Source organism: Rhinolophus sinicus, linkage group LG07, assembly GCF_036562045.2.
Source record: "Rhinolophus sinicus isolate RSC01 linkage group LG07, ASM3656204v1, whole genome shotgun sequence".
Taxonomy (NCBI): domain Eukaryota; kingdom Metazoa; phylum Chordata; class Mammalia; order Chiroptera; family Rhinolophidae; genus Rhinolophus; species Rhinolophus sinicus.
In genome coordinates, this window is record NC_133757.1 from 22,692,204 (window position 1) to 22,718,792 (window position 26,589).

The 26,589-nt window shown below is 38.5% G+C and overlaps 1 protein-coding gene across 1 annotated transcript; it reads left to right on the forward strand.

The window, feature by feature from the left end:
* The first annotated feature begins 2,220 nt into the window (after positions 1-2,220).
* OGA (O-GlcNAcase) lies at positions 2,221-26,589 on the forward strand. Its single transcript, XM_019724961.2, has 16 exons — positions 2,221-2,843; positions 5,855-5,906; positions 6,572-6,669; positions 8,021-8,151; positions 9,276-9,447; positions 11,091-11,189; positions 11,883-12,167; positions 13,880-14,038; positions 14,494-15,107; positions 15,519-15,693; positions 18,885-18,970; positions 19,921-20,025; positions 20,842-20,927; positions 21,211-21,403; positions 23,072-23,231; positions 24,443-26,589. Exons 1-16 carry the CDS (start codon positions 2,645-2,647, stop codon positions 24,577-24,579), a joined length of 2,751 nt encoding a protein of 916 aa, XP_019580520.2. The 5' UTR covers positions 2,221-2,644; the 3' UTR covers positions 24,580-26,589.

The window sequence follows — 26,589 nt, forward strand, 5'->3', positions numbered from 1 at the left end:
TTCCTGGTTTTCCTCTTACCTTTCTGGATACTCCTCAGCCTTCCCTTGCAGACTCATCCTTCTCAATTGGAATTCTAAATGTTGGACCCCACAGCTCAGACCTGAGCCTCTTCTTCAAATCACATTCACCCCCATGGCTTAAACACCATCTATATGCAGAGGAATCCTAAGTTCGTATCTCCAGAATTCTCTGAGCTCCAAGACCCATATATCCAACTGTGTATTTGACATATTCATGTGGACCTGTAATGGTCAAATTTAACATGTTCAAAATGGAGCTTTGATTCATGCCTTCTCAATCTTCCCCACCTCAATAAATGACACCATCTACCTACTTGCTCAGGTCAAAATTTACGAGTCTTCATTTCTTCTTCTTCCTCATTTTCCCTCTACCCTCCTCCAATCAATAATTCCACCACCAAAGGTGCATCACGTCTCTGTCTCTACTGCTGTTCCCCTAGTCCAAGCCACTACCATTGCTCAGCTGGATTACTACCTATTCTTCCACCTAAAGTAGCCCCTCCTTGCTGTGGTTACTTTCCATCACATCACTCAATTTCTTCCCTTCATGGTACTTACCACAGACTGAGTTCCTGTGTATGTACTGAATTTGTTATGGTCTGTTTCTCCAACCAGAAAGTATACTCTCTGAGAGCAGGGCCCTATCTTATTCACTTCACAAATATTTATCATGGGCCTATGAAACTTCGGTTCCTGCTGTAGGTGTGGTATGGAGACAAAGTGTGTGGCAAGAACTGCCCTTCAAGTTTGAGAGGTATAGACGGGTGGTGGAGCTTGCCTGGGCCACAGACCCCCAAGTCTGGACTATGGAGAGTAGATGCAATTGTGCCTGCTGACTTGCTAGCAGATGTCACAGTGTGAGGTGTGAAGCAAACAGGAAAGTGTCATGAGAATAAGGGTTGGGGTCAACTGGGATGACAGCCCCAAATCCTCCAAAGGATCACAATATCCAGTGAAGCTGCTTATGACCCCCAAATGTCATCACAGGAAGTCCCCTAAGGAAATGCTTGCTCTTACCCCTGATCTCAACACTTCAAGACTAAAAAGAAGAGGGACTATAAGAGTCCCTGGAGCTACAAGTTGGGCTACTACTGGAAGAGTAGAATATGAGACCAAAGTGTAAGATGAACAATACTAAGTCTTAATCAGAAGGAGACCGAGATGCTCATTTCACATTTATACCTAACAAGTTGAGACCGCTCTCCCAACGTAAGTGCATTATGACAGGACTACAGGGAGCTCTGAAAACCTGCAAGGGAATCTAAGCCCATCTAGGGCTCAAGGAAGGCTTGCCCAAGGAAATGTTTATGCCGAGGCCCAAGGGATCTCACTTCTCCCTTAGGCGCACTTCATGTTCCCCAAGTCCCAAACAAGCCAGGCGTTTTCACCCCTCCCTACATTTGTAGTATTCCACTCACCTGGAGTCTCACTTCCCTTCCCCGGTACTCAGTGTGGCTACCTCCTACTCATCTTTTCAGATGCAGCTCAAGATCCAAACTTCTGCCCAAAGGAGGATTAAATGAGTACCCCATTGAGCTGTCCCAACACTTGGGTACACCTTATGGGGACTGTGTGTGTACTTGCTTGTCTCCACCATTATCCTGTGAGCTCATAGTGGCCCAAGAGCCTAGCACAAGGCCAACTCAATAGGTGTCTGCTGAATGAGGAAAACAAAGATTGAATTTTTTAAAGGGGTGAGCGCCAAGCTGTGGGGAGCAGGGGAAAATGATTCAAGACACCGGGGTGAGCTGAGCTCCCTGGAACGTTGTCTTCACAGAACGGAGTCTGGGTCAGGCTGACGTAATGAGCGTTTAGAAAAATCTCAACAGAAATAGGTCAGTTCTTTCCTATGTCTTTAAGAACTAGAGGCTTCGTTTCCGCGCTTGCGCATTGAGAGAGTAAACACCTCTCTTTTTCACCTTCCCCCCCCCCCCCCCGTTATCCCTATTGCCCGAACCCGCTGCGGCCTCCTCCCATAATTCCCTTCTTCGGGTGGGGTAATGGTCTGTCCCAGGGCGCCCGCATTGTTCTGGAGGGTGGCGAGCATAAATGGTTCATCCTACTGCCTTCATTACCGTCCACTTTTCGCGTCTCCTCTGTTCTACTTCCCCCTACCAAATGAAGCTCAATAGGCTGGCCCAAAAGAAGGAGGGGGAGCGGGGCTGAGGGGACCGGTCTGAGCCGGTCTCTGGCGCAAGCGCAGTGCGGATAAACAGGAAGCGGGCGGCAGCGGCAGCCGAGAACTAGGGGCTTGGTGGGGGAAACAGCGGAAGAACTACGATTGTTGAGAGAGCGACAGAGACTAACGGAGGACGAGAAAAGAAGCTCTGGCCACCTGTCTCAAGGGACCGAGAGGTTGTGGCTTCGCTCTCTGCTTAAGCTTCCGGCTCTCCAGCTTAGGCTGAGGCAGCGGCTGACAAAGGGCTCGCTCCGGTGCCGCCGCCCTTCGCATCCGGGCATTCGGGTCCCTGCGGAGAAGGAGGGGGAAGGGCAGAGGAGGAAGGGAAGGAGCCGGAGGGCCGTGCGCTTGGAGCGGAGGCTCTCTCCAGCGCTCCGGGCCGGCAGCCCAACGGACGGAGGCCGAAGAGGACCAGCAGAGGTGGCGGCTGCCGGGGGCAGGAGGATGGTGCAGAAGGAGAGCCAGGCGGCGCTGGAGGAGCGGGAGAGCGAGCTCAACGCCAACCCTGCAGTCTCGGCGGGGGCATCGTTGGAGCCGCCGGCGGCTCCGGCCCCTGGAGAAGACAACCCTGCCGGGACCGGTGGAGCAGCGGTGGCCGGGGCGGCAGGAGGAGCTCGGAGGTTCCTGTGTGGCGTGGTGGAAGGTGAGAGCCCTGGCGCAGGCTGGGCACGAGCTTCCTCCCTCCTGCCTCGCCCCAGTACACGAACGTGTTCTCTTCTCGTGAGGGGGGTGGCGGCAGTGCTTTACGGGGCTCTGAAAGGGTGTTACTCCCTTGGGCCTGAAATCTGACCATGCTAACACGAGGGGAGAAAGGCAAGACAGTGAGCAAGTCTCCCTCACGTTCTTAAATGGCGTCGAATTCCCCTCTGGCAATTAACGAGCCTGACCCCACCCGCCTTAGGCTTGGAGCCTGGCGTGCTCCTGCGGAGGCAGGCGTTGGAAGGAGCCTAGTGCTAGGCTCTTGTGATATACGTGTTTGTATCCTGGGATCTTATTCCCTAGGGTGGTCTGCGTTCACACGGAAAAATGTGGACAGCGCTGCTGTCCCCACCCTTGGGAAAAAAAGAATCCGCCCAGATGTGCTTGTACTCCTGGAGTGAAGAGAAGCAAGCACAGGAGGCCTATAGTTTTACGAATTCCTCTGTGCTTAGAATTTTTTTGCTGGCCCGTCACCACCCCCCACCCTTTGAAGATGCATTTTTCAGCCTAGAAAATTGACCTTTGCCCACTGCTGTGCTTTGCCCCTGAGGGATGAAGCTTTGACTTTAATATCTGAGATACGGAATTTTAATTTCGTGACTGCAGAAGAAGTTTAAAAATGCCCTTCTCGCCGCCACCTCATTTCCATTTAAAAGGAATGATGGGCTTTTGGGTAGTTGTGGAAAATGACTAGGAGATTGTATCACAATTTATGAATATGATGTACAAATAATTGGCCGTGCTGTTTATGGAAGCATGAATCAGTTGCATTATTGCTCTTTCCTTGAATACAGCATATGCGTGAAGTATTTTGGCTGACCCAGGCTTTCCTAGCTGTCTGCTTTGTTAGTTCTATATGTAATGGTGTGCACAGGAGTATCAGTGTATAAAAAAGGAGAAAGATACGGAAAAGGAAAGAGGGTTGCCCTCTTGGTTGAGAGACTCATATTTTCCAGTGGTGTCAGCATAGAGTATTCATTTGCAAGTTGGGTGATGGTTACTGTATTTTAGGTAAAGTTGAATTGTAGGAGACGACAGACTAATTTTCAGTAAGGAGTGAAATAGTTCAGCACCGTTAACTGTCTTGCAGAATTTGGGGGAAGACAGAATGGAAAAACACTTTTATATTTGATTGGACTCAAAGTTTATGAAAACTTGATTGCTGTGTATGACTTATTTGTTGATATATTTAGTGGGCTGGTTTTAGTGCAGGGAGATTCTAGAAAAAGAATCTGTGTTTTGTCATCAGAGATCTTTGGTGGAGGGTAGGGAAGGAGTGCTGGAGAATACAGAAATTTTAGAGCTAGAGTGAGTAAGGAAACTTGCCTGTTCATTACACCTTCAATAATTATGGAGAAAAGCTTGTAGTTTAATAAGTTGGTTTGTTTTTCAGAATAGTATTGAAAGGGAAATACTCAGAGAATAGAGTTGTCTCTTAAGAATTGTCCTTCCCATTCCATTGTGGCTAAGCACCTGATTTTTTTTCTCTCTAAGTTGGCACCATTCCTAAAATGAACTAGGTATTGCCAGGATTCCTTTTTTATTTTCTTTCCTTCCTAAACCTTTGTGTAAGAGCACAGCACCCTCTTTGTGCTGCTAATTAATCAAAACCTTGAATGTGAGTCTCAAAAAGCAAAGTGAGGTTTTCTAAACATTAAAATGTTAGACACTTGAAAAATGTTTCTTTTTTATATTGAAGCAGCTCTAAAGCAATGTTTAATGCCTATTCCTTTAAGAGAAAAATCATGCCAAGTATTCTAGGAAAGTTATAAGGACTTGTATAAAATTTATGTAATATTTTAGTTAAGATCACCTTAAGAGGGTAGTCACCGACCTATAAGAGGGTAGCAGTAAATTGTCAAGTTTGAAAATGCTACAGTTTCATATATTATGTAGTGAATTTTTTTTTGGTCTGTCATTGTCCTTGTTTGTGGTGCTGAGTAACCATCTTGTCTAGAGATTGGAGCTTAATACATGTCAGAAATTTCAGTTTTCGGTTAGTCCCTTAAGTAGGCAGGTAGGTAGGTGTGGAGGGAACGCGGGGAGAGAGAGAAAGAGTGAGTGAGTGTTAGAGCATTTTGTATTCAAAATGCCATTTTAACCATCTTCATGGTACTCTTGAGAGGTTGTCCTTACCTCTTAGAGACGATTAGAGGTGGAAAATAAAGGTTAGGCAAGCTGTAAGGTGTGATTAGCAAACAACAATGAGCTCCAAATAGCAGTTTGGTGATTATACTACTACAGAAGGTCATCATTCTGCAGGTTTGTTTCCTGCAATGTGCGTTCCTAGTGCCTGGGACATTCTGGAGAAAGTCGTGTTCTTGAATTTTCAATTGTTCAGACCTTTGCTCTGGAATTGAGATTGCTTGAGAGTTTCCTGTTTGGGCCAGTTTGAGTTTGTTGTGAATGTAGTTTAAGGAACTTTTATTGTATCAGGAACTTAAAAGTGATCATAAAATTTGGTCAATCAGATTCTTTTCTAATTCTGTTCCTGATTTTTTTTTCCTACCTTATTCCCTCCCCCTCCTTTAAAAGCAGTTTAACTCTCCTCCTAGGTAGTAATTGTTATTATTAGCAGTTTTGGATTACTTTGCTTCCTCTTCCTCCATTGTAAGATTGAGATAATCGTTTAAAACAGATTTAAATATATTTGGTCGTGGTTTTTTTGGCAGTGAAAAAAGATGATGTTTAGCTGTTTTTAAATAACTTTATCATTTAAGTAATATGTGTCCATGGTGGAAAAATAAGAAAATTTATCTAAGCAAAAATGAAATAAAAATATCACCACCGAAACACACCTTAATGTTTTTAAATTATCTTTCAGATTTTGGTATATTGTACACATTTTTTGCAAAACAGGATTGTATTGTGTATGTTTTGTAGCCTGCTTTTCTCAATAAACAGCTTAACACATTTTGAAATTTGAAAATAATTTCATTCTTACTTTGAATATAGGATTTTATGGAAGACCTTGGATTATGGAACAGAGAAAAGAACTCTTTAGAAGGTAAATTTTTATTATATGAAGGAGAGTCTTAAACCATTAACATTTTTGTTTGAAGAAATACTAACACTGGGGGCAGCCAGATGGCTCAGTTGGTTAGAGCAAGCGCTCTGAACAACAGGGTTGCCGGTTCAATTCCCGCATGGGATGGTGGGCTGCGCCCCTGCAACTAAAGATTGAAAACGGCAACTGGACTTGGAGCTGAGCTGCGCCCTCCACAACTAGATTGAAGGACAACGACTTGGAGCTGATGGGCCCTGGAGAAACACATTGTTCCCCAATATTCCCCAGTAAAATAAATTTAAAAAATACACTGAATAGGCCAGGTGCAGTTTGATAGTTTCTCGCATTTGCAGAAGTTGGTTTTTTCAATCTCTCCTTCACTTAGACTCCAGTGGTGGTCAAACTTGACTGGAGAAGCTGAATAGATTCGGGGCTTCACCTCCCTCATTCAGAGCTATTGTGTTTTTAGTTAAGACTTGAATATATTGACGTTCCTTGTAATATTTTTTACAATTGTACTGGATTACAAAAAGGTTAAAAACTACTGCACCCAAATATTACTAGCTTTTTAAGAGATGGAGATGCTCCAAGAAAAGGAAAACTGAGATTTATAGCCTATCTACATGTTGCCTGGTTATACATACGTAATTTTCTTTCCCCTGAAGGCTCCAGAAATGGGAATTAAATACATACTTGTATGCCCCAAAAGATGACTACAAACATCGGATGTTTTGGCGAGAGATGTACTCAGTGGAGGAAGCTGGTAACCTTTTTCTTTTTAATCTATAGATTCAGAATACGTGTAGAAAACAGCTGTATTTTAAATGTAGTTGTACAAAATTTTTCTGAAGTTTTTTTTTTTTTTTTCCACTTTGTAGGTAGTTTCCTTCTCTTCTGTCTGGTAACTCGGTGTTAGTGCAAATTCAGAGTGGTACTAACTGCACAGCCATAGTATGATTCATGGGTGTGCCAGTCTAACTCTTATCTGTTTTGTGGTCATAAATTGTACTTGTTAACTTCTGCCAGTGGCCTAAACAGTGGGCCACTGGACAAAGGTGCTGAAGCAGGGCTAGGCCTAGGGCAAGAAGGCAAGTGAGGCACCCACCTTGGGCGCAAATTTTTTGGGACTCAAAAACAAATCAGTAATCAGGATAAATAATATCATATGCAATTTTTTAAACCAAAGTTAATGCAAAAAAAAAATCCATAAACAAAAAAAAATTTTAAATAAAGACAATTAGTATTACTAATATGTACTTTTGCTTCAGGCTCAAGTACGTTTTGGTCTTGACCATTTGATTACTATTACTGGTCCTGTTTTCATTTAAAATAAAGACCTCCTCCTAGTCCAGGCCTGTACTGAAGTGAAAAGCCATAACAAACTATCCTTGCTACATGTGTTCTTATGTTGAGTTAGTTATAGAAAATTTGTAAAGTCATACATCACAGAACCTCCTTGTAAATTTGACAGTGGTGCTTTTCTTTGAGAACTTGAGTGAATGGGAAAACATTTTCATACTTGGAATTAAATGGCAGACACATGTAGCTAATGAGATGTTTGGTTACAGAGCCCAGCCAAGGCACTGAAGGAAGAAAGTTTTCTTAAATTATGAAGAAACAATTAAAACTTAATCCCATCTCCATTTCGTGTTGTAGTTTACTACTTTATATAATTTAAGTGTCTCTTTTTAACTTAATTATTTTCTGGTGATGCTGGTAATGAAATTTAATGTGATCCATAATCAAAATATAGTCAAAATGACTATCTTGAGTTACCGCTGAAACTTATTTAAAGATATATCCTGTGATATGGAATAGTATTTCAATTTGCGTAGGAAAACTGTCTCACATTTTAAAAACTTAAAATCTGTAGTGAATATTTTTCCTGTAGTTACAAAGATGAGAGGTCAGGATTGTTTAGGCCATCACTTAACCCCGGTTTTAAGAATGTTTTTCTTTTTATTGTCACACTGAACATGACAATTTTGTGAAATTTAAGGGACTTCCTTTCCTGATTCATTGTAAATTGGAGAAAATGACCTCTTCAGTTGAAAGGTGAAAGTTCTTTTTAGTTTTCTGTGCTGCTTTCTAAAAATCTGGACTCTGTTCTTTAGAACAACTTATGACTCTCATCTCTGCTGCACGGGAATATGAGATAGAGTTCATCTATGCTATCTCACCTGGATTGGATATTACCTTTTCTAATCCCAAGGAAGTTTCTACATTGAAACGCAAACTGGACCAGGTAACTTCCTTACTTTTTCGTTACAGTTCCCTGAATTGGTACTTGAAATTTTCTGAGTTACTTTTATGATGTTAAAAGGAAACCAAAATCATACTTTTTGTTTCTGTACATATTTTTTACTTTAATGCTTTTGATCAAGGAGTATTTTCTAAAGTGAGCTTTACTGGAGGTACTAGTGCTTTTCAAAGTTCACTTTGCATAAGAACTGCCTTAAAGGAATGCTTAGAAGTGATGCTTACAAGAATGCTGACTAATAATCTCCATTCCCAGAGATTCTTATACTGCCATGGGGTGGGAGCTTATCTCAGAAACTAAGTGATCTAGAACCACATTTTGAGAAACTGTATACTATTTGATGCTCAACTAAACTTGTGACTGAGATTATACAAACAGGGTTTTACCTGTTGGATATCAACTTCTTTGGTTATATGGACAAGAGGTGTAATTCAGTCTGGAAATGATTAGTTTCCCAAGATAAGAAGAAAAATAGACTACGTAAACATGTAAACTATTGGTGAACCTGATTGAAGTTTAAATTCTACTTAACATAAAAGCTGCACAACTTTTTTGTAAAATAAGTTTGCTGATACACATAAATATGTTTTTTAGGCAAAGGTTTATATTACTGGTGGCATTAAAATGGCTGGTAAAAAATTTAAGATAGTTAAATTTCCATGAATACGCTTTTAAAAGGTTATTACCCTATTTGATCAAATTCTACTGTGTTCTGATTCACGGCCTAGTTAGGTTTATATGCAAAGAGATTAATTAGGATCAGTGTGTCTCTTGGGACTAGAACAGGCCTGGGTTTACTTATCGTTCTTGTTTTTATGTTTTTCTGACAGTTTGGTCTTTTATAATTAGCAACTCAGGTGGTAGAAGGATAGTCTACATTGTAGAAGCTTTGTTGGGACATTGGCATATTGCATTCAAACTCAAAGGAAAAATGGGTCCCCAAACTGTTTAGCTGTTTAACATAGATAATGTAAAAACAAATTTGGCTTTGAACACTTCACCAAGGAAATATTTAACTCTTAAATATAATTATTAAGTATATACTTTAACATTTGGAATCCTGTATTTTTTACTCTGAAATGATAAAGCCTCTTGTTTTCTTATCCTAGGTTTCTCAGTTTGGGTGCAGGTCATTTGCCTTGCTTTTTGATGATATTGACCATAATATGTGTGCAGCAGACAAAGAGGTATTCAGTTCTTTTGCTCATGCCCAGGTCTCCATCACAAATGAAATTTATCAGTACCTAGGAGAGCCAGAAACTTTCCTCTTCTGTCCCACAGGTATTGTATATAATAGCTTTATATTTAACTAGTCTTGAAATGCAAACTTGTAAAGGACCATGTATGGGGCTTTATTGTGCAATTCCCTCTCCCTTCGGCATATAAAGGTAGGAATTCTTTTTCTAGAAGACATTTTTCAGGGTCTTACGTTGGAGAAATTTTAGTGACTAATAAATGACAACTGAATAGGCAAAAGAATTTATGTAGCTTTTAGTACTGGAAGTGCAGTAGTCCCCTCTTTATCCATGGTTTTGAATTCTGCAGTTTCAGTTACCCGTGGTCAACCACAGTTGGAAAATATATATGCTAACCGCCTGCTAGTCACTTAGTTGTCAGGTTATCAGCTTGACTGTCTATCAGCTTGACTGTTGGGGTATTACAGTGCTTTTGTTCAGGTAATCCTTACTTTACTTAATAATGGCCCCGAAGTGCAGGAGTAGTGATGCTGGCAGTTCATCTATGCCAAAGAGAAAGCGTAAGGTGCTTCCTTTAAGTGGAAAAGTGAGTGTAATACAGTAAGATATTTTGAGAGAGAGGCCACATTCACATTTATTATAGTATATTATAATTCTTCTATTAGTTATTGTTGTTAATCTTTTACTGTGTCTAATTTATAAATTAAACTTTATCATAGGTATGTATGTATAGGGGAAAACAGTATATACAGGGTTAGGTACTATCTGTGGTTTTAGGCATCCACTGGGGGCCTTGGAACATATCTCCTCGCAGATAAGGGGGGGACTACTGATATATGAGCATTACAGTTTCAGGATTAAAGGAGGGATAGTATCAAAATGAAAATTAGAAAAAAAATTTACACAGTGTTTAAGGTAGTCACTTCTCATTTCTTCCTGCTTGGTCCTTTTTTCTACCTATGCATCTCTGTATCCTTTATCACTCTTCCCACTCCCAACTGAGCTCTTACTTTCAGAAGTCAGCATAGAAAGCTTAACAATTTTTCCTCACCTGCCCCCCCTTTCCTTCCATTGAAAATGTTTTAGTCTCTTTCAGTTGCCTCTTAAAATTTGGCTTACAAGAAATTTTCCCCAGAATTGACCTGTTCAGGAAGAGATAAATAAGTTCTAAGAAATTTTAGACTGAATTTATTTAACTTTGTGTCTATGTCTGTCTTAGAGTATTGTGAGCTGTGAACTGTATCTCAGTAGTCTGACAGTACATAAGTACTCAAATAACGTTTAGTAAGATTATACTTGGAATTACTTAATTAACTATAAGTTATACTGTAGTTGCAGTTGAATACTACTAATAGTCATGGTCATAATGTTGCTTTCTTTGTTGCGATATTATCGATTCATTCTATTTGGCCACTGATACTGAAAAATGTAGACAATTCAGAATTATGTAGAAAATGCTCAAATTTTTATTTAGTAAACTTGTATTTCTAGTGATCGTAAGGATTGATCTAGATTACTGTTGGAAAAAGGTCAGATTTTACTGACTTTTTAAATTAATTGATTCTTAAATGAACTTACCATTTGAGTTTACTTCCTTTGGGGCATGATATGGAGGCTTTTTATCATTTGGATGAAAAAAATTTAGAATTGGTAGATATTTTTTGCCCATTCAAAAACTCATGACCATTTCACTCCTGACTTTTTACTTATGTTCCCTCTTACATTCAGAATATTGTGGCACTTTCTGTTATCCAAATGTGTCTCAGTCTCCTTATTTAAGGACTGTGGGTGAAAAACTTCTACCTGGAATTGAGGTGCTTTGGACAGGTAAGTCTTTCAGATTTATATAGTGAAACTTGAAAACCTAGAGAAATTGGTTTTGGTTAATTAGATACTTTTTAAAAAATGAGCCTTAACCAGAAAACTTTATTAAAATTCTCTTTCTTTTACAAAGTATATATTCTTCACTTAGTATTAAAGAAAAATCTTTGAGGCTTTCCAGTAAACCTAAATATAATTTACTGATAAATAATAGATCTATGGGGAACTGGGCTAAAGGGTATTGATACTAGCTCTAAGAGACTGTTCTATTTTATAAAATAAAAGCTGTCATGCTAGATTGACAGCTAGTAATCAATGAACTGTATTAACTTTTATTCTAAGAAGTAAGGGCAGAAACCCTCCCAGAGTTTAGGTTAATTTGGGTTTGTCTAATTAAGGGTATACTGTGTTATAATGGAGAAATAAATTGTTTACATGAAAATTTCTTATTAGCATATCAGTTTGAGGAAGCTTGCCCAAACCTTAAATATTTACACCTTTTGAATACTAATTCCATTTCTAGAAATCAAATCTGAGGAGATAATTGGGGGAAAGGTGAGTAAAAAAGACGTATTGCTGTGTTATTTTAAAAAGAGAAAATGTTAGTATACATATAACAAGGAATATACAATAAAAAATTGTATGCAGTGTATTTTGAAGTATTTTGTGGGAGTCGTAACAAAAAGTCATTATTTCTAGGTCCCAAAGTTGTTTCTAAAGAAATTCCAGTAGAGTCCATCGAAGAGGTTTCTAAGATCATTAAGAGAGCTCCAGTGATCTGGGATAACATTCATGCTAATGATTATGATCAGAAGAGACTATTTTTGGGCCCATACAAAGGAAGATCCACAGAGCTCATCCCACGGTTAAAAGGAGTCCTGACTAATCCAAATTGCGAATTTGAAGCCAACTATGTTGCTATCCACACCCTTGCTACCTGGTACAAATCAAACATGAACGGAGTGAGAAAAGATGTAGTGATGAGTAAGTAGACTATTTAACGCTTGACCTTGGGAGGAGAGCTGGGGTTAACTAGAGCCATTGATTGCAAGTTATTCCTTTGTCATCACAGTTTTAAGCGATTTTTGTTTAAGGTGTGTTTAATCCTATGAATGTATACCTACATGATGGAAAAAGGGCTGAGTGGCTTTGGACAAGTTACTTAATAATCTCTTGACCTCAGTTCTCTGTTTTAAAATGTGATAGCCTTTGAAGTCTGAGTGCTAGACTGATTAGTCTTTTAGTGTTCCCCTTATCCCTAGATTTCTTACTCAGTTTGTGTTTTCAGGTGATTTTATTAAGTGGGATATTTTAGATGACTAGATATTCTTGTCTGAGTTACTTCATATGTCATTTAGATTCAGCTTGTATTTATGGAGCATATTCTCATTTTTTAAACATTGGCTTACTAATTTCTTAATTTATGAAAAGTCCTAATTGATTTCCGAGTGAGAGAATGCTGGCTAGTTGTTTATTAACATTTAAAAACCTGTTGTGTGGCAAGTGCATCTTCCTGCGCACTAAGGGTGCAAAGAATAAAGTGTTCCCTTCTTTTGAAGAACACAGTCTGGTGTTGGATAAAACGTATAGGCAGCTGTACTATAATATAAGTGCTGACATAATTATCTACAAATTGCCATAGGAACACAGAGGGAATGATTATTTCCCATAAGCAAATTTGGTGATAAGAAACGATTTTGTAGGGGAAGGGATACTTAAACTGGGTCAAAGTATGAATAAAGTTTGTTGGGGATTAAAGGGTTGGTGGGCTGGAGGTGAAAACACTGGACACTGAAGTTTGAAGTTATTTGAATTTTGGCCCATTTGGGGGTATTGAAATAACCCTTGGTGGTATATAGTTGCATAGTGGTATTCTGTTTCTCAATTGTGTACTCCTACTTCCAGTTCTGTTTATTAAATTAATGCTTCCTTTTAAGGCTGAGTCATTACTCTCCCTTTCTCCAATAAAACCCACAAAATTAGAGATATAATCTCAATCCTCTCTGTATATGTGGCACTTAACTCCTACCTCTTTCAAGGCAGAGAGCACTAAGGAGTAGTAGACATTAGCAAAACTGGGCTGTGTGCGGGGAAATAAGAAGGAAAGCTAAGAATAGAGGGTTTTGAATACCAAGCCAAAGAGTTCAGACTTAGTTTTTTCTACTACCATCGTGGTTCAGAGCTTCATTATGTGCTTATTATCTGTGCTCATATGTAGGTTCTCTAATCGATTTTTCTCTTTCCCCCTCAGTACACTATTAATTTGCCCATTTTTTTCACAATTATTTGCCCATTAAGTTATAAGCCCCTGAAGGGTAGGGAACGTTTTCTTTATGGAAAGCTTAGCGCCTTTAACCTTGCATTCCCAACAGTTGGTATTCTGGACCAACATTTTTTTAATATTTTTTTAATTTTTTATTTTTATTTACGAATGACTTTTCCAGTGATTCTAAAATTTGTGTTCTTTATTTCAATTGGGATTTTTACATTTACCAGTGCATTTACATAACTATTCTAGGTGAAGTTACTCAGTGAAGGGTCTTGGTTGCATTTGCATTTTTGTGTTTAAGGTTTGTTCTGGTTATAGTTCTTTGCTTCTCTATACTGTAACAACTAGTGTTTTGCATTTGTCCCTCTCACTTGTCAGGATGCTTTTGTAATCACACTGTTTTTGTGCTCTCAACTTTTTTTTGCAGCTGACAGTGAAGACAGTACTGTATCTATCCAAATAAAGTTAGAAAATGAAGGCAGTGATGAAGATATTGAAACGGATGTACTTTATAGTCCACAGATGGCTCTAAAGTTAGCTTTAACAGAATGGTTGCAGGAGTTTGGCGTACCTCATCAGTACAGCAGTGAGTTTTGGCCATTCTTTGTAAGGGGGTTGGAGCACATGGGTGAGTCATAAAATAAAGAACATTTGTGATGCGCCTTACCATAGGCCCACCAAGCAAAATGAAATTTAGGAATCTAGAGAGAAATAATGTTTTCGAAATCTTACTATTGGTCTTAAATAGTTTTATCTTGATGTAACACTAATTGTTTAAAAAGTATATTTTGAAATAATTATTTAAGTATTTTTAAATTCAGATCTTTGAAAGAGGTGTTGACATGTTTAGGGATGTTTATCACCTGTTTCTTCTTTCCCCACTTCCCTGGTAGTTTTAGAGAAATTGCACTTTTCTCAGGGCTCATATTATTTGGAAGCTCAAATTGAGGTTCCCGTTATAGATATGATAAGAAAACATTTTTCTAGATCTAATTTGATCTTTTTCTAATGCTGATTATCTGTGATAATTTGTTTTTGTAGGCAGGCAAGTTGCGCACAGTGGAGCTAAAGCAAGTGTAGTTGATGGAACTCCCCTAGTTGCAGCACCCTCTTTAAATTCCACAACTGTAGTTACAACGGTTTACCAGGAGCCCATTATGAGCCAGGGAGCAGCTTTGAGTGGTGAGCCTACAGCTCTGACCAAGGAAGAAGAAAAGAAACAGCCAGATGAGGAGCCCATGGATATGGTAGTGGAAAAACAAGAAGAAACAGACCACAAGAATGACAATCAAATACTAACTGAAATTGTTGAAGCTAAAATGGCAGAGGAATTGAAACCAATGGACACTGATAAAGAGAGCATAGCTGAATCAAAATCCCCAGAGATGTCTATGCAGGAAGATTGCATTAGTGATATTGCCCCTATGCAGACTGATGAACAGACAAACAAGGAGCAGTTTGTGCCAGGTCCAAATGAAAAGCCTTTGTACACTGCAGAACCTGTGACTCTGGAGGATTTGCAGTTACTTGCTGACCTGTTCTACCTTCCTTATGAGCATGGACCCAAAGGAGCACAGATGTTACGGGAGTTCCAGTGGCTTCGAGCAAATAGCAGTGTTGTCAGTGTCAACTGCAAAGGAAAAGACTCTGAAAAAGTGAGTATGCTTAATTTACCTGCTTCTCTAGCCTGGATGGTTCTCCTGCTGATGATACGGAAGACGTCTTATTTAGTAGTACACTGGTAACTGGCAGAAAATTGGCCACGTCTTAGAATATGTTCTGTCAAGTGTATGTGGGCTCTGCGGAATCTGGTACATACACTTCAATAGTTTGACCTTCTAGCTAGAGATGAAGGGAAGTCAAAGTTGATGATTTTAGGAATAGTTGTTAGTTTGGGCAGCCATAAACTTTTATTGCTTATCTAAAGAGTTTAAGCTCAGTGATTCTTTAATGTTTAGGATAAATTTCCCACACCTGGTACCAAAATAGCTTAGTTTATAATTATGTTTTAAATTATTGTGTTAAGCTTGCAATTTTTTTTAAGTCTTTTTATTGATCCTTAATAGATTGAAGAATGGCGGTCACGAGCAGCCAAATTTGAAGAGATGTGCGGACTAGTGATGGGAATGTTCACTCGGCTCTCCAATTGTGCCAACAGGACAATCCTTTATGACATGTACTCCTATGTTTGGGATATCAAGAGTATAATGTCTATGGTGAAATCTTTTGTACAGTGGTTAGGTAGGTGCACCAGGAATAATCTCTTCTCAGATATATTGTCCCTTACAAAAGACAGATTATCCCATAGGGAGAAAAACATTTAGGGAATTGGCGAATTTCCAACTCTGTTTTAATTCTTTGCCTAGAGTTCTTTCAAAGGTGTAGCCATTGTTGCAGACTTGATGCAAGTCTCAGTAAATACGTTGAGCACATTGATTTTTCTCCCTTGGGCTAATTCAGCCTAAATATCTTGAAAATGTATTAGAAAGTACTGACTTTAACTTGCTCTGACTGAATGCTTCCTGGATGGAACCCTCTATACCATTTTTATCTGATTTGGAGATGAGACACTATGAATTGTGACTGTGTAAGCTCTCTGTTGCTTGCTGTGTCTTGATAACATTAATGCTGTGTTTAACAGAATTGCCGAAATGACATAAGGGGCCTGGCAAGAGGAAGCCATCCTCCCAGCCCTGTGCGCATGCGAGCTTTAGTGGTGGGCTATTCTGGTGCTACTTGGTATTATTTCACACAAGGCTTTTTCTTTGTCTCTCTACCAAGTAATTGGTTTTAGCAAGGGATGGAAATTGCAGTCCCCTAAAAACTCTCTGTTCATTAATGGACTTTAGAATGTCTCCTTTGAAAACTGGTTTTTTTGGGGTAAATGTTCAAACTTGGTAAAAAAGCACCAGCATGGCCAAGTTTCTCCAGGGACTTCATTTCACTTCCAGGTTATCAATCCAGCTATAAGGAATATGTAATGAACTTACATACAGCACACAGCAGGCAGCAAGGCTAACTGACATGTCATAGTTTTCATAGTAGTCACAAATACTGTAATGGGTTACATGGTCTTGATTGTGAAATAGATGTGTGAGACACTGAGCTTAGATTGAGTAGTAGCAATGAGATTTCTCACTTTCTGCCTGTATACTTTGGGCTCTTAAATATTAAAAATAATAATAGTTTCCCTGTGATACAACTAATTATTAGCAGCTAAAAGTAGTCTGTGTTAATTTGAAAATATAGAACTTTGGGTTCCTGTACACACACACACACACACACACACATCCACACCCACCCACCCACCCACAGTAGGTAGAGAGAAAATTTTGACATTGTTTGAAGGCTCTAAGATACCTGTTTTCTGTGATAGATGTCTGTGCTTAGTTAGGCTCAGGAAAAACGATGTTGGTTGTTGGATGACAGCAAATTTCCTGGCCAGAGGGTTATAATTAACCCTTATGAAGATTTAAATCTTAAGTTTTTACTCTGAGATACGGATTATTGAGCTTGAGAAAGTGTCACTTAAAACATTTGATATGCAACTTTCAATTCAAGACTCATTAAAAATTAAATTTGTAATTATAGTGTTTTCTCTCAGCCTTTACCTCTGTATATGTACAATTATGGGGCAGCTTTCCGAAATTGTATAGATAGCTGTTGTATAAGTTGAAGGTCAGATCATGTTAGAAGTTTTAAATGATCATCTTGGCATCCACATCACGTAGCTTTACAAAGAGCTCACCGCAAGGAGAGTATTTTCATATTCTATAGTAATTTCAGGGAGTTACTGATTAGAACCCTTTGTTTTCCTCCTCTCCAGTCCAGCTGGCATTCAGTCCTTTAAAGAATGTGGCTATGCAGTACTTTTGATTACTAACGACTTCTATTATCTTCTTCCCCATTGTGTACAGATGGGAGAATCCTCAGCACAAGTGTCTACTGCTATTGGATGGACAGCGGCAGATGTTCACAGCGCGTCATGATTAATTAGTTTAAATTGAAAGGTTCTATCTGTGAGGTAGCTCAGGTAGATAGATTTAAGGGCAATAGGCATGAACTGAAGTCACGTTTGCGCAGCGACTGAGGCATTAACCATGTTTTCATTTACACAGCTCTTCGTATATGCAGCTTTTTATTGTAATAGTTGGAAGTGCTAGTTATGTTGTAGTCTCAAAGTCTGGGGTAGGGGAAATTGGCTGATCTTAAAGTTTGAGAGGTGTTGTTTTTTCCTGCAGTGTAAATTTACACTGAGCTGTGGAATGGGGCAGGTTCTCTTGTCATAGCCTAAATTTTGACCCTTTTTCATACTTATTTTACAAATGCTACATTATACATGTTTTTCAAAAGTACCCCTACCCCTGAAAAATGACAAACCTGGATATAATCTCTTAATGGGCCTGAATTGTCAACAACAAAAATTGATTTGCTTTGGGACTGTCTGACTAGCACACTATACCTTGTCTTGATGAGACTGTTACTTGAACAGGAGGTAGAATGCTGTCTTCAAATGGAAAAGAACTATATTGCGCTGCTTATCTTGTCAGAAGATTAGGCAGGTGATTTTGATTTGGCCTCCAAATATTTGCCTTTAATTATGTTTTCCTGTTAGCTGCCTTTATTGCATATGAAGTTCGTTAAGTGGTGAACCTTAATGCTGACTTCTGGACCTCAAAGCCTGCTACTCTGTGCATGTGTTAATTGCACTGCAGACAAAGATTATAATGGCCAATCAGGAGCCGGATACTGTCATACTTTTAAGAAAAGTATGCCTTAGTGCTGAACAAATTAGGAGCATCAGTAGGCTCTCCTTTGTTCTCAGAATCTTGTCAGACTGGTATCACTAGCCACGTCTGAATTTGGATTGTCCTTGGTGGGAGGGGAGGATTCTCATTGTGTTTTGTTGCCAACTTAGTGAGCAATTTATTTATTCTGCTGGCCTTAGTTTTCTGACAAGATTAACCCCTTTTTGCTCCCTTTTCCCTTTCCTGTACCCTTCAAAATGTAAAATGTGACTTCAGACAAGTTTAATTCCTTCATGGGCTGTGATAATAAAATGTCTCATCTATCTCATTCATTTCACTTTATAACTAATTTCACTACAGAGCAAGCAGCTGGCTTGATTTTTACAGCTGTTTCTAGGGAATATATAAACTTGACTCAAACTTGAGACTTTTACTGTCCTTCCAACAATTAAAGAAAGGTAGAACTCTTTAGTAGTGATTATTCATTAATCAAAGGAAGGAACATCAATATTGAAATTCCATTGTGAATTTTAAAAAATTATTATCACAGCCTTGCCCTGAAACCCTGGATTATTATTATTGTTAGAGAGCTATTGCCACAGTGTTTGTTAGTTTGTTGGACGTTTGAGACCCCAGGAAATCCCCTTTCTCGTAACGTTCTCCGCTTGGATCTGATCTCAACAGGGTGTCGTAGTCATTCTTCAGCACAGTTCTTAATTGGAGACCAAGAACCCTGGGCCTTTAGAGGTGGTCTAGCAGGAGAGTTCCAGGTATCAATATGAATTCACAACTGAATTGACATTTTCTTTGTTTTATGAGAAACCCTATGTTGCGCATCAGATGGCTGGAAGGATTGGTCTGCCGAAGGCTTTCTAGTCCCAAATTCAATTTAGTTACATAGCTGGATTTTAAATCAAATTTTCCTCCTCTTTCACAGTAATTTCTGAAGGAGATGCTGCCAATTCCCCCCGCGCCTGCGAAGCGCAGCGGCTCTAGGTATACACTTCACATTGTTTCTTTGCAGGTCGCACAGCATTTTAATCTGCGCCCGCAATGCACAATGCGCGCATGCTTGTCTGCCAGTGGAAACTCCATGAGCAAAAAGGATGAATAATTATGCAAGTGAATGGTGAAAGGGCTTTTGGATACTCTTCTAATTATTTTATAAATAAAACTTACATGTGAAAAAACAGCCTATTAATGAAAATGTGAACAAAATATGAAACTTTTTTGGTGTTAGAATTTGTTCATGGACTTTTCAGGTATTCTACTTTTCTCCCCCCAACAGGTGCTCTGCTGCGCACAGCAAACTGAAGCGCATTGCTTTGGGGATAAAGCGTCTCCTGGACAGATAACCCTCTTCAGACCAAACCTCTCCTCCTGACATTCTGTTCTGCCATCTTTTAGTAGAGAGATGGTATATATAACATTGGTTAAAAAAAAAAATTGTCATAATTGGAATCTATTTATTTTTTTTATTGTAAATTTAAATCCCTATTTATATGCCACTAAAACTATGTTTGGGTAATTTCTATTCAAAAGCACTCCCCCTCCCCCAGCAAAGAGGTATATATGTTAGTAAAGCATAGTATACCCCTCTTCTTTAGGTCTGCCTGCAGTAGCCAGTTAATATTAAGTTGGTAATCTGCAGTGCACACCCATGTAAAGAAATTGATATTTCCTCAACACTAATCCATCTCCTTTTTCTTTCTTCATACAGCGTTTACTGCCAATTGATGGGGCAAATGATCTCTTTTTTCAACCACCCCCACTGACTCCTACCTCCAAAGTTTATACTATCAGACCATATTTTCCTAAAGATGAGGTAATTGTCTACCTACCAGCTTGGTGTATGGTTATGGTGTACATTACTACTATTCCTTTGAACTCCCTGGTTAAAAGAATCAGTTCTGTGTCTTAACATAGGAACTTTAGATGGAGAAAGTTTACTAAAATATTGAACATGGGGGATATTTAAGGAAGAGCCTAAGGAGTTCAGACTCCTAACATCTTGTGCTAAGTTCTTTAATTCCTCCCTTAAAAAAATCAGATGAAATGTATTCAGAGTTAAAATTCCTAAACAATCAGTGTGTCTAAATGACATGTTGTCCTTGGCTGATTTTCTCCAGCGTATTTGTATTCTGTAATTTTTGGTTGTGAAATGCCTACAGGCTATTGACAATCAGCTACAGAAAGCAAGCCTGTTTCAAGACAATAACATGTTTAAAACATTTTGGGGATAGCCCCGTTAGCTTAGTTGGTTAGAGCATGGTGCTGGTAACACCAAGCCTGCTGTATTGATCCGGGCATGGGCCACTGTGAGCTGCGCCCTCTTTTAAAAAAAAATGTTGATGTATAGGAAACAGACAAACTCATAGTGCGGGATTTTGAATCTACTGCTTACTGCCTAAAACCATCCCCTACAAAGTACTTCTCAGTGTTTACTATAACCATGTTGCTTTCTTCTGGTTTTACAACTGACTCAATGAATAATTTTTATTTAACAAAGCCGAGGTGATAATTAGGAAAGGCCAGACATTTTGTTACTGTCTTAGAAGTCCAGTCTGACTTAATGTCACATTGTTGTTAAATTCTGTTGCCATTTTTCTTGATGTGTTGCTTAACTAGACTGTATTTTCAGGCTTCTGTGTACAAGATTTGCAGAGAAATGTATGACGATGGAGTGGGTTTACCTTTTCAAAGTCAGCCTGACCTTATTGGAGACAAGTATGTGATGAAGTATTTGGATTTGTTGGATTTGGGAGTAGACATTTCAAAGCCAAGTTTAGGTTGAGGGGAGGTGATGACTGGAAATAAATATAATATTATAGAAATCCCACTTTAGTTTTAATAAAAATCTGAACATTAACGTGTATATTTCCAGTGTCTTTGTACACCAAATGTAGTTTCCATCAGTTGTCGTTCAAGTGCATTTGGCCTTAAATCACTGAGGTTTGAAGTTTTGTGTTAGTAACTTAAAACTCACTCTGGCTTCTTTTCTTCTGAGCAGGTTAGTAGGAGGGCTGCTTTCCCTTAGCCTGGATTATTGCTTTGTCCTAGAAGATGAAGATGGCATATGTGGTTATGCCCTGGGCACTGTAGATGTGACCCCCTTCATTAAAAAGTGTAAAATTTCCTGGATTCCATTCATGCAGGAGAAGTATACCAAACCAAACGGTGACAAAGAACTCTCTGAAGCAGAGGTAATGCACAGGTTTAGAATTATACTATGATAATTTTTTCTTAATAAAGTACTTATTAAAATAAAAAAGTAAGCAGATACATACATCTTAAAATCCCAGTGCTTTCTAAATTTATTGCAAAAAAGAATTCTTAGGGCTTATTCTTAGCATGCTATTTTCCGCTATTCCCTCGTTAGGACAGTTTTTGATTGTAATATTCCTCAAGTAAAAACACAATATAGACAGTTAAAGAGCCTTTCTTTTCCCTCCCTGTTTTGAAGCATCAAATTTAAGGATGTTATGGTCTCTTCTCTTTAGGTAATTAAAATCTCATTTGCTTGGTTGTCAGGAGTCTGACTTGCCTTCTCAGTAATGCATTTCTTATTGTAATTAAACAGCAATAGAGGTGATCTCTGAGAGTCTGCTTTTTGATAGGAGCGCTTCTTTTTCTATGTCTGTCCCAACTTGAGTGAATTTTTCCTCTAAAATAGTTGTGCTCCACGTTGGTCAACTAATGATTGTTTTTGGTTTATACATCAGCAGGTGCATTTTTAAAAATAGTTCTTTCTTAAGGATAATTTTTATGTTCAATACATTTCAGGTATATATATTTGGACTCTTGTGAGATTGTCTTTTTTCTTCTATGTTGCTCCTCTTCCCCTTTTCTGAAATTCTCTACTCGTCTCCCAACACCAGTATACTCACATTCTCTCTGTAGTGTTTTATTATTTTTTACCGTCTGCCCCTAGCCAGATGGCAGTGTGATAAGAGGCTGGTTTGGAGTGGTCTCACTTGGGATTATAGTGACACTGCGGCATGCTGGTGAAGGAGCTGTTACTGTGTTGCTGTTGATATCTGACAGTTAAAGTTTGCAGCATAGAATGTGATAAAGAATGACCAGTGTCTCTATTAAAAAACTGCAAAATATGGTAAAATACACATAATGAAAGTTACCATCTTAACCATTTTTAAGTGTATAGTTCAGCAGTGTGAAGTAAATTTACATTTGTATGCAAGCCATACAAACTCTTGTATGCAAGCCATACAAACTCTTAAAAAGTTTTTTGAATAATTTTAATTTACAGAAATTACAGAGTTCCTCCTATATAACCACCCATTTTTGTTTTGTTTTTTTATTAGTTTCAGGTGATAGCATAATGATTAGACATTTATATCTCTCATGAAGTAATAAGCCTCCTCCCAGTCTCCTACCCTCTGACATCATACATAGCTGTTACTATACCATTGACTATATTCCCTATGCTGTACTTTACATCCTGTGACCACACACACACACACACGCATTTAATTATAATTGACATTCATCAGCTTCAGGTGTATAGTGCAGTGGTCAGTTCTCACCCATTTTCTACATTTGTCCAGGTCTAAGAAACCAACTTGGTTATTATATTACTGTAAATTTCACACTACTCACTAGATTTTCCACTAAAGTTATTTTTCTGTTCTAGGATCCAATCCAGGATACCACATTGTATTTAGACAGAGTTTTTAAAATGGAAAACACTTCAGCTAGAATTATGAGCTAATTAATTCTGCATGTGATAATTATATAATGACTGGAAGAGTTTTACTGAATATTGTTTTCCTTTCCTGTTGCTGAGTTCTATAGTTGGGATATAGATGTATAATGAGTGACTACTGAAAGTCAAGAGATTTTAATTTTTACAGAAAATAATGTTGAGCTTCCATGAAGAGCAGGAAGTGTTGCCAGAAACTTTCCTTGCCAACTTCCCTTCTCTGATAAAGATGGATATTCACAAAAAAGTAACTGACCCAAGCGTAGCCAAAAGCATGATGGCTTGCCTCCTGTCTTCACTGAAGGCTAACGGTGAGTATATATTTGTGGAGTTGCTGGTGTTTGGGATAGATGGGGACAGGACTGTATTTTAGGATAAAAAAATAGAGTGAATCCACATTTCCCTTCCCTACCACCATTTATGGTTTGACTTCTGAATTGTTGGTTGTGTAAGAATTGCATTTATAGTAATCATTGAAAAATGCTGCTCTTTGACACTGAATGCTTTTGAGCCCCAATTAAATGAGAAGTGAACACATGAGGTTATATTTATTTTACCAGGAGATTCATAAATGATAGTTGAAAATTAAATGAACTGTGGGCATTTAGGAATGCAGAGTGACCAGTTTTTTTAGTTTATCTAAACTCAACCTTCAAAAATATTTTGCTTTATGTTAATGGTATGAAAACCTTCTCTGAAGGGCCAGATAGTAAGTGCTCTAGGATTTAAGAGCTACATGAGGTTTCTGTTGCGTATTCTTTTAAAAACAACCTTTTAAAAATGTAAAAAACTATGTTTAGCCTTGGGCATTACAGAAATGGGTGGCTTGTTGAGCCCTCCTTAGAGGGTTGTTGATACATGAGAATGCACTTATTTGCATTTTTATATCATTTGAGCCAGAGGTGTCCCTTTGTGGGATAATTTAAACAACTCTGTCTGAAGAAAGCGTAATTCTCAGTATTGTGCTTGGAACTGAATCACACAGGTGTTATATGAGGTATGTCTTAGAATTTACAACACATTCTGGTTATATTGGCGTATAACATAGGCTGGAATAGGCTGTTCCCTGTGGGCCCTACAATGGTACTTTATTTTATATTAAAACAATAAACAGGTATCCGTCGCTTTGAGGTTTCTTACAACCTCTTCCCCCCAAAATTTTTTTTCTGGAAGAGTTTCACTCATGGTTGAAATTTTTTTAGTTAAGGTATATTTGACAGTTAAGAATTATACATATTTAAGGTGTACAGTGTGATTTGAAATACATTGTGAAAGAATGACTACATTCAAGCTAGTTAACATGTCCATCATTTAAGATAGTTATCACTACAGTATTCAACATTGATGAATATTAATATTTGTTTAATATTATGAATTTTTAAAATTGTGGCATGAAATTTAGGGGCTGGCATAGACAAGCTCTACAATCATCTATTTGAATATTTAAGATCAGTCATGATTCATATCCATAGTTTGACTAATTAAGTGACACTTATATTTTGAATATTTGTTTCATTTCTAGGATCCCGGGGGGCTTTCTGTGAAGTGAGACCAGATGATAAAAGAATTCTGGAATTTTACAGCAAGTTAGGCTGTTTTGAAATTGCAAAAATGGAAGGATTTCCAAAGGATGTGGTTATACTTGGTCGGAGCCTGTGACATTTGTTGGCACTATGAACTGTTGGAAAGTCTCTTAACTTCACCTGGTGGGTGGTGGTTGGGGTCTTCATACAGTTCAGCCTCTGGAGCGGCAACAGATAGCCGATTGGGATTGGAAACAAAGACGACTATGTAAAACTTATCATACTTGGAGACTACTCACTGGTTGAAATAAGATAGTATTGCTGCAAATTCTGTATGAAACAGATGTGGGCCTCATTTTTGGGTCTTGTGTTAGGTGCCAAGACCTCTTACATGGGCTTATAGATAAGGGGTCTCCAATAAATGTAGTCAGCACTGTTTTCTGCATCCAGTGTGGTTGCATTTCTCACCTAAGAGTAATCAAAACCATTTGTCATTCTCCTTAGCTTATTGAATGAAATGCCTCTTATTCTTTGGGGACATGGCAGAGATGAGAAAGATTTAGTGGGTTTCAGAGGCTTCAGGATGGAAATTCCAAGTGGGATGGTTGTGGCATAGTTTAAGCTGAATAAACGATTTCAATTTGGGGCAGTTTTTCTGCTTTTTGTAAAGCCATGGCCAGTTGTCTCCTGTAGCGATGATTGGTTCAGGCATGTTGTGTTTCGTAGGGACAAATGTGCAGTTGTTTGTGGCAAAAGCCTAAAAATGATAAACTTGTAAATTTTTTGTATATAAACTAGCTGTGATCTGACTACCTTTATGTTTACTGTTTTTGTAATTTTTTTTTCATTTTGAAAATGAAAGGGTGTGGTTCAGGATGGCACTTTGAATAATGTAAATCAGTGGAAGGTGGATTGTCTTTACTTTTTTTTTTTTTTTTAGAAGTTTTATTATTTTTAAAGTGCCTCCCACCTAGGGCTAGGCCATGACCACTTTGGGTACAAGAACCTAACTTCATAGGAGTAATCTGTTGCAAGTGCAGTCACTTCTAGAAATTAACCTCAATGCAGGTCAGCATGTGAAATGTTTTGACATCTGTCAAGTAGGGTTCAGGGACTGATTGGTCCCATTTGCCCTCAGGTCAGTTGTCCTATAATTTCAAGACCTGTCACTACTGGTTTTATTAAATCAGTCTTTAATTCTTGCATGTTTGTATCTAATTTTTAAAAGAGACAAAGAATGAGCACACTTTAACCAATGATTTATGGTTACCTTTTTTTTTCTTTTTTCTTTTAACAGATTCTGAAAGCTTCATGTATTTTAATTTAGATTTGGTGTTTTTAAGGGTTCTGAGCATGAGGCTAGCAGGTAATCTGCAGGATTCATTTTTTTCATCATGGCTGGCTGACTTCTCCATAGATTCATAACAATATTTTGTTATCTTGCCTCCTTGCAGTTTTATATCAGCTGTTCAACTTTGAGCTGAGGGGGAAATGGCAAGGGGAAGAAAACTTGAAACACATTTTCCTTCCTAGAGTTCCTTCAGTGTGGGCTATGAGAGTCTTCAAGAGTGGTACCTAGTGGTACCTAGGGACTTTCAACCAAGGCCTGTGAGTGTACTGAATGGGTGAGATGAAGGGAGGGAAGGAAGGACGCCGCCTCATTTTCAGGATAGAAACCTTGAACTGATAGGATATGGTATATCGGAAACCTGGAACCAAGTTTGCGTTTTCAAGGGCTGATGTGTGAAACGAATATCTATAATTGTTTTAAATGGCTTAATGTCACTTGGCTTTCTCAAAATTTTAAGTATATTTTGTACACTAGTGGGCAATTCTAGCATTTTATCTGGAGGATTTCAGGGTCAACCTATGGAATCAGGATTTTTAACAAGTTTGCTTGTGGCATTTTCTTGTCTTTTAATCACTTTGGCTGGTCTTCTGGTCAGATGCTAACTGAAACAGATGTCCAGTTCTATACCTTCATCATCCTAGGATCGTAAAGTGCTATGCTATTTTCTGTGGTTATGAATATTTATTAAGGTTGGAATGACATTTCATTGATTGTTTAGATCATGAACTCAGAAAACGAACTGTAAAACTATCTGAAGACCATGCAAGAGGCAAAATAAAACTTGAAGTGAATGTA

Coding starts and splice junctions, on each gene's coding strand:
- OGA (XM_019724961.2), top strand. CDS start 2,645: ATGGTGCAGAAGGAGAGCCAGGCGGCGCTGGAGGAGCGGGAGAGCGAG. Junction 11,190..11,882: donor AATTGAGGTGCTTTGGACAG/GTAAGTCTTTCA, acceptor CATTATTTCTAG/GTCCCAAAGTTGTTTCTAAA. Junction 18,971..19,920: donor GTCTAGCAGGAGAGTTCCAG/GTATCAATATGA, acceptor TTCTTCATACAG/CGTTTACTGCCAATTGATGG.